Source organism: Aethalodelphis obliquidens, unplaced genomic scaffold (genome assembly GCF_003676395.1).
Source record: "Aethalodelphis obliquidens isolate GAN/ISIS:26980383/991018 unplaced genomic scaffold, ASM367639v1 scaffold58, whole genome shotgun sequence".
Classification (NCBI taxonomy): domain Eukaryota; kingdom Metazoa; phylum Chordata; class Mammalia; order Artiodactyla; family Delphinidae; genus Aethalodelphis; species Aethalodelphis obliquidens.
Window position 1 is genome coordinate 7,107,145 of NW_020838002.1, and position 9,067 is coordinate 7,116,211.

General features: G+C 40.9%; 1 protein-coding gene across 1 annotated transcript; it reads left to right on the plus strand.

Annotated features, from left to right (window-relative positions):
• The first annotated feature begins 7,032 nt into the window (after window positions 1-7,032).
• LOC113609734 (olfactory receptor 4D1-like) lies at window positions 7,033-8,667 on the plus strand. Its single transcript, XM_027087272.1, is given in 2 exon segments — window positions 7,033-7,668; window positions 7,671-8,667. Coding segments are annotated over 2 exon segments (933 nt in total). The 3' UTR covers window positions 7,968-8,667.
• The last annotated feature ends 400 nt before the right edge of the window (window positions 8,668-9,067 follow it).

Sequence of the window (9,067 nt, forward strand, 5' to 3'; positions counted from 1 at the left end):
GAAGCAACTAAGCCCATGCACAACAACTACTGAGCCTGTGCTCTGGAGCCTGCGAGGCACAACTACTGAGCCCATGCCCCACAGCTATTGAAGCCCATGCACCTAGAGCCCATGCTCTGAAACGAAGATAAGCCACCACAATGCAAAGCCCACACACCACAACGAAGAATAGCCCTTGCTCACTGCAACTAGAGAAAGCCCACATTCAGCAACGAAGACCCAAAGCAGCCAAAAATAAAATAAATAAATTTTTTTAAAAAAGAAATTAATGAAGACCTAAATAAATGAAAGGACATCCTGTGTTCATAGATTGGAAGGCTTTAATGTTGTTAAGATGGCAATACTCCCCAAAGTGATCTATAGATTCAGTACCATCCCTATCAAAATTTCAAATATCTTTTTTGCAGAAATGGAATAGCCAATCCTCAAATTCATATGCAATTACAAGGGGTCCCAAAGAGCCAAAACAACTTTGAAAAGGAAAAACAAAGTTGTAGGACTCACACTTCCTAATTTCAAAACTTACTATAAAGCTACAGTTAATCGAAACAGTGTTGTGTCAGAATAAGGATAAACTTATAGACCAGTGGAATAGCATTGAGTGTCCAGAAGTTAACCAAAGGCATCTATGGTCAATTGATTTGTTTTATAATGGTGCCAAGACCATTCAATGGAGAAAGAATAGCCTCTTCAAAAAATGGGACAACTGGATAACCACATGCAAAACGATAAAGTTGGGCCCCTACTTCACTCTCTATATAAAAATGAATTCCACATGAATCAACTACCTAAATATAAGAGCTAAAAAACTATATAACTCTTAGAAGAAGTAAATCTTCCTGACCTCAAATTTGGCAACAGAGTTTTAAAATTTGACACCAAAAGCATGAGCAAAAAATGAAAAAATAAATATATTAGACTTCATAAAAATAAAAAACTTTTGGCATCAAAGCACTTATCAAGAATGTGAAGAGACAACCTACAGAGTGGGAGAAAATATCTGTAAATCACACATCTTATAAGAGTTTAATATCCAGAATTTGAAAAGAACTCAAAAACAAAAAGACATCTCAATTTAAAAATGGACAAAGGACTTGAATAGACTTTTCTCCCAAGAAGATATACAAATGGCCAACAATGAAAAGATGTTCAATACCACTGATCATTAAGGAAATGCAAATCAAAACCACAATGAGACACCATTTTACTCCCACAAATGTGGCTAAAGTAAAAAGACAGATTATAAGTGTTGACAATGATATGGAGAAATCATCACTGCTCATACAGTACCGGTGGGAATATAAAATGGTGCAGCCACTGGAAAACAAACTGGCAGTTCTTTAAAAGGTTAAACATAGAGTTACCATGAGCCAGTACTTCTACTCCTGGGTATATACCCAAGATAAGTGAAAACATATGTCCGTACAAAAACTTGTGTACAGATGTTATAGCAGCATTATTCATAATAGCCAAAAAGCAGAAACAACCCAAATGTCCAAGAACGGATTACTGGATAAACAAAAGTGGTGTCCATGCAATAGAATATTATTTGGTCATAAAAAGGAAGGAAGTACATGCTACAAGATGGATGAAACTTGAAAACATTATGCTAAGTGAAAGAAGCAAGACATAAAAGACAACATATCATATGATTCCATTTATATGAAATGTCCAGAGTAGGTAAATCCGTAGGAACAAAAAGTAGATTAGTGGTTTTGCCCAGGACCGAGGAGAGAACAGAACGGGTAGTGACTGCTAAAGCGTACGAAGTTTCTTTTTGGAGTGATGAAAATATTTTGGAGTCAATGGTGATGGTTACACAAGTTTGTGAATATACTAAAACCCACTGAACTGTGCATTTTAAAATGATGAATTTTATGGTATGTGAATTCAATCTTGAGAGTAAACTTAGTTGATTTATATTGAGAAATTCACTCTGGCTGAAAGGACAGCAGATCAGAGGCTGGGGTGAGAGATACCTAAACAGTTGTACATGTGAAAAATGCTTCAGAGTTTACTCTCTAGAGGGTGTGACCTGGACCAGGTCCTAGGACGTAGCTCACTTTTTCACTGACCGGTGTTAGGAGAGGGTGGAGCGCTGCCCATGGTGCTGACCTCAGGGAATTTGGCTCTTGTAAAACTCCCTGGGAATTTATTTCCTTTAAGCACTCTTATCCTTCTTCATCTTGGTCCTATGATCAGAGCCCCTGAAGTATTTTGTCCCAAGACAGTTTCGCAATGATAATGTACATCTGATGTAATAGTTCACATACTTTTTAATAACTCCCGTTGCTCTCGCCCTCAGCAGCCTGAGCCCAGCTATATTTCATGAATTAAGCTTGAGTTTTGTCCCCCGAGGAATGTCCCTCTGCTTAAGACCAATCCTATATGTGTTCCTGGTCTGAGAGAGGCCAAGAGAAAAATGGAGCTGCAGGAGAAGGCTGGCCTGGATGATGGGAAGCTCTAAGTCCCCTTGGCCTCTTTGGGCTGGAGGTTGGTGATGGCTCCAGGGTCCTTCCCATGGACAAATCAGCCTTGAGAAGGTTCTTGCCAAAGCCCATTGTAACACAAGCATGGGGTGGAGGGAAGCTATGGGGAAGTCTTTGGGCAGAATGCTGGGGATTGGGATTTGAGAAACAGTTGATTTTATGTGGAGCTAAGACTTTTGTCTGTACTGGTGTATGTGTTGGGTGGAATTTAGGACAGAGTGGGAGGGAGAGCAGTATATAGATGTGAACGGTTTCTCCTTCACCTCCCACACATGTACTACAGCTTCTTCCCACACCTAAGAGAAAACAAACCAGGGCTTTCTCTCTCCCTTCCCACCCTCTAATGTTTCCCTTTTAATCCTCTTTTCTCCCTCTTCCTCCTGCTTGCTGCCTCTCCCACTCACTTCAGGTTTTTATTCCCTCTCTGTTGCTATTCCTCCATGTTTTCCTTCCTCTTAAATCTTGTGTTTAATAAAAACTCTTAATGTTTCCAAGATGACCACAGAGTAGATTCACCCCCATTTTTGGAACCACTTATATCTCCTCCCCTCCTCTCTCTTTGTCCTGTGTAAACTAATTTCCTGAGAGCAAGACAGATGGGAGACAGGACTGAGTAATAACAGAAAAGGGTCTGGAATCCTTGCCTTACCCCACACATGTCCATGCCCCTCCTTCATGTTTCTTTATTTTCTTTCCCATCTAGAATCCCTCTAAATCTATTCTCTAGACATGTAGGTGAAACAATCATTTCCAAAGATTATTTAGGAGTCTGTAGAAAGAATTCTGGCCATGCTAAGATGATGCTTCTAGGATTGTAAACCTGGTGTTGCTGGGAACTAGGATGCCTGGATGCCCTTCCAGGTCCCTTAAACTGAACCCCTCTGTTCAGTGGCTACTCTCTCTCCTCACCTCTCACAGAGGTCTGCCCGTCTCTCCACCCACGATCAAGCAATCAAGCATTCTTTTTTTTTTTTTTTTTCCTGTATGCGGACCTCTCACTGCCGCGGCCTCTCATGTTGCGGAGCACAGGCTCCGGACGTGCAGGCTCAGCGGCCATGGCTCACGGGCCCAGCCGCTCCGCGGCATGTGGGATCCTCCCGGACCGGGACACAAACCCGTGTCCCCTGCATCGGCAGGCGGACTCTCAACCACTGCGCTACCAGGGAAGCCCTATTTAACCCTTTTAAGTCTCAGTTTACTTAAAGTAAAGTGGGGATAATTAATAGTACTTACTATACTTTATAAGCATGAGAATAATATATGAGAATTAAACAGGATAATGCTTAGCATAGTGCCTAGCACATAATAAACGCACAGTAAATGTTAACAATCATTACCTCTACTGCTACAATGAATGTTTACTACTTCTACTACTATTAAGTGGCAGGTGGGTCTGGAAAGAAAGGTAGGAGCCAGTTTGTGTGGAAGCCCCTGAAAATCCATCTGAAAACCCTGAATATTTTCCTGTAGACAATGAAGAACCATGGAAATTTTTTGAAAAAACTTTGAAGGAGAGGGAAAATATCTTTTAGGAAGTTGACTTATGTATAACATTGCACAGGGTGCATCTCTGACTGATAAAAGCATATAAAAGCGTGTAATTGTCAACGTAATAGGAGTAAAGAAAAAAAATAGAGATAATCAAGCTATGCCGTTGGCATTTTAGGAATCAATGAACAGGTGCGAGAGTTGAGAATGAAGGGTTAGGTGTCAGGGGCTTTCTCAGAGAGGCCAAACCATGCTATTGAAGCTGCTGCCTACCCAGTCTGACCTTGACACCATGTGGAGGAGCGAAGACACAAAGCCAGACTAAAGCGTATTACCCTTTGTAGGGGTTGCTCTGACAACGCCCCAGAAGTGCTGTTCCGCTCTTGCCTGTCTCAGGGCTTCCTGCCCTACTGTGCTAGGATAAACCCATTTTAACCCTGTTTCATCACATCATTTCCCTCCAAAAGTCTTGTGGGGGTCTCAATGGCCCATGGGGATGCTTTTCCAATGGTACTATTCAGGGAGTAGATGCAGCCTGAATAAACAATAAAGGGCATCTTCCCGCAACATCATTTTTTTTTTTTTTTTGCGGTACGCGGGCCTCTCACTGTTGTGGCCTCTCCCGCCGTGGAGCACAGGCTCCGGACGCGCAGGCTCAGCGGCCATGGCTCACGGGCCCAGCCGCTCCGCGGCATGTGGGATCCTCCCGAACCGGGGCACGAACCCGTGTCCCCTGCATCGGCAGGCGGACTCTCAACCACTGCGCCACCAGGGAAGCCCCCGCAACATCATTTTTACACAAATATTTGAGGATAAATGTGAGTTTTAGATGAGATAAACGTGGTAATATTTTGAGTACTGTAATAGCTCACAGATAATTTTAGAGAGAATTGTTTTATATTTGTCTACAGAAGTTGATAGAAATCTTTTTACATATATTCATTCAGTTCCCTTGTAAAAAGAACTTCAGTGCATTTGCTGCTGCCCTTCCCATACTTCAGGTGGGGATCTTTCTATGTTCTATTATCTTTGCAGGGTGGGGCCTCAGGGCAAAATTTCCTGAACAATTACTGAAAACAATTCTGGAAAAGTGTAATCTGAGGGAATGGATTTTAACACCAAAGAACTCAGTTTAAGTGGATGTCTTCTAGAACTTTCACTTACTGAACTAAAGAAACATGTTTCTTCCCTGTCATATATATTTTCCATATCAATGACCAAACTTTAATGAAATAACGCTTACGCTTCACCAGCATTATTTCTAGGTCAATTCAGTGATGATTCAATAAAATGAACAGCTCATTTAAAAGGATGCATAGTATTACTATAGAGGAAAGAAGTACGTAATATTGAAGAACAGTTACTTTTTAATCACATGAATACAAACCTTACCACGTGTGAGTTTGGTAATGCCCACTATGTCCCTACTCTCTATGATAGAAATCTCTCAAATATAAAATGTGAAGAGTCCCTTCTTCCCTGTGTCATTATAAAGACAAAATAAGATCACATCTGCAAAGGCCTTGACAAAATTGGACATGTTATGAAAACTCAATAAATGGAAACTCTTAATTATTGTAGACTCTTCTATTTCTTCTATTGTTAGATTTTAGATTATTTCCTATTTTTTCTAGAAATAACAGTGAACTATACATCTATTTTCATAAGTGTTTGTTTACATTTTATAGTATATTTACAGGCTCAAGTTCCTGAAGTCACAATACATATTTTTAAAACTCAGACATAGGTTAATAAGTTGCATTCTAGATAAAGTATATTAATTTATACTTTTGCCGCCAGGGTGTGAGAAGGCCTATCTCAATAATCCTTTACAAGTGGATTTTTTTAAGCTGATTTGAATTTGAATTTAAATTTATTTGATTACTAGAGAATATGCGTCATTTATTTTTAACGTATCAGTCAATGATACTTCACCTTTTGTTTTTGTCCTTTTTCTCATAGAGTGGTATTTACAGATATATATTTTTAAATGTTCTTGACAGTTGTGATTTCCAGTTTGTATTTATTAATTGAATATCATTTACCGGTTACATGGGGGTTTCCTTGTCTTTTCGGATGTCTGAGGTCTTCTGTCAGCGTTCAGTAGCTGTTCTGTGTGAATCGTTCCACCTGTAGATGTATTTTCAATGTTTTTGTGGGAGAAGGTGAACTCCACATCCTACTCCTCTGCCATATTGATCCCCCTCCCTCACCTATCCTATATTTTCTTTAACACCTTGGTCTTACAAAGTTTTACAAGCCACAATACTTAAATTTTAAGCCTCCCAAAGATTGTCTAGAGATATGTGTTTAATAGAAAATTCACATAAGTTTTAAAATATAAAACATGAGAGTTCAAGGAGATTTTGCATTTGTCCTGGGCTGCTTTGAGTTACCCCTGCAGATGGCCCCATGGCAACAAATGCCATTCAAGAAGTATTTATGTGGAAAAGTTTCAGAAGCTCTAATCATCCCAGCTTCACTACAGCCAAAATCATCTGCTTGGTTTTCTTCACATTTGCCTCTGAATTTGTACATGACAATTTCTTCTAATACACATCTCTCTTTCTTCAGCAATGAACCATAGGCAGCCCCTCAAATGTTCACTGAAAAGAAGTCTCTATTTGTTTATCTAAAATCATTAACCTCTATATCCTCTCAAGATTGATGCACCTAGGTTGATGATGTTTGTGGTCATAGGTACTTGGTGACATGTGTATTCATCCATTGATTGGTTCATCTATATCTGTAGAGCCTGTGGTTCACAGGCACAGCAAGTGTGAGTCAGACATGAAACCCATGGACAAGGACAGCATGGTACAAAGGGAAAAAGACCCATAAATGCCATACGATGTAGGGTATGGTTAGGGAGATAAGTCTGTGAAAGCCTTGAAAATGTATTTATCTCCATGGAAGGCTCTTCTAAGCTCCATTTGGGAATGGTACTCAACAAAGACTTTGATTAACTCAATCCTGACTCTCCAAAGGAGAATGAGTAAATTTTTATGGTTTTTGTTTTGCATATTTTCTCTTCTAGGCATGTGAGGAAGATCCCATGGAACGACAGAACATCACACAGGTGTCAGAGTTCGTCCTCTTGGGGTTCTCACAGACCAAGGAGTTCCAGAAATTCCTGTTTGTGGTATTCCTATTTGTCTATGTCACCACCGTTGTGGGAACCCTCCTTATCATTGTCACAGTGACTTTTGACTCTCGGCTCCACACACCCATGTATTTTCTGCTCTGAAATCAGTCTGTCATAGACATCTGCTCTTCTACAGTCACTTCCCCAGAGATGCTGGTGGACTTCTTACATGAGACCAAGATCATCTCCTACCAGGGCTGCATGGCCCAGATCTTCTTCTTCCACTTACTGGGGGGTGGGACTGTCTTCTTCCTCACAGTATTGGCCTATGACCGCTACATAGCCATCTCCCGGCCCCTCTACTATGTCTCCATCATGAACACTCAAATGTGTGTAGGGCTGGTGGTGACCGCTTGGGTAGGGGGCTTTCTCCACTCCATTGTCCAGCTGGTTCTGATGCTCCCATTGCCTTTTTGTGGCCCCAACATCCTGGATAACTTCTACTGTGATGTTCCACAAGTGCTAAGACTTGCCTGCATGGACACCTCCCTCCTGGAGGTCCGTATGATCTCCAACAGTGGAATGTTGGTCCTCATCTGGTTCCTTTCCTTCTGCTCTCTTACACTGTCATCCTGATGATGCTGAGGTCCCACTCAGGGCAGGCGAGGAGGAAGGCAGCTTCCACCTGCACCACCCACATCATCGTCATGTCTATGGTCTTCATTCCCTGTATCTATGTCTATGCCTGGCCCTTCACCTCCTTCCCCATGGACAAGGCTGTGCCCATCAGCCAAACTGTCATGATCGCCATGCTCAACCCCATCATCTAAACCCTGAGGAACCAGGAGATACAGGCAGCCATGAAGAGATTAGGCAAGCACCTAGTGATTTTCAGCAGGAAGTGAACTTAAAATAGGTTGACTTTAAATGACAAATCTTCTCTCTGAACTTTTGTTTCCCCATGTGAGAAGTGGAGGAAAGTCTTTATGGAGTGTAGCCGTTGAGATTAAACTAATATTTCTATGGACCTACTCCTGTGGCAGGTATTGTGTTAGGCACTTTCGCACTTTTATCTCATTCTCACAAAACTGACAATGGATATGTTCTTTTATATTAAACAGTTTTACAAATGAGAAAACTCAGAGAGAAGTGACCTGCTCAATGATGAACAGCAAGGGAGGGGCAGAGCTTGGCCATGAGATTGTTCCTCTGACTCCAAGTTTCGAGGCAGGAGATATGGGTGGGGTTTGAAACTCAGGGTCTCCCACAATCACAAGGGGAAACTTAAGAGAGTTCCTCATCTATGGATGAATATCTGTGATGAATGCTCAACACTTTCATCTTTTTTTTTATAGCCTCCATTAGGACTTTATTAATAGATTTTTGTCTTTACAATACTAGGTAAAGACCAAGGAGTTCCAGAAATTCCTGTTTGTGGTATTCCTACAGCCAAACATAATATCCATTTCCATAAAATACTCAGTTAAAAAGACACACAACTTCTTTATATAAAACCTGTTTAAGTGTTCCAACTTTAATAATCCTATCAACTCTTACATTTTAATGTTCTCTCAATTGAATTGCAGCCTAACACTTTCATCTCAACTTTGGAACAATCACATTCTTTTCTGCTCCCTGCCTCTCTGCCTCCTTCACCGCGGTATTTGGGAAGTGTTCTCACTTTTAACATTTTTCTAAATATTTCCCATAAAAGTATTTTCCCTTTGGATTTATTCCTTTTCTAGAAAAATTCCTTGGATAATCTGAAAAGTATTCTACTTTCCCAGCCTAATCTTTACATCATTTGGATGATATGGCTGAGAAGAAGATGCTAATAGTATGGTTGGGGAACCAAGGTCAGAGGGCAGGGCCATGTCTATTAGTGGTCCAGATTTGAGGCATGGGTTCAGTCCAAAGCTGTCACCTCATGGGTTTTTGCCTTTCTCTTTGACTTTCTTCCCTGGGATGAGGGCTTCTTGAGGGCAAAGGTGTGTTTTATTCATCT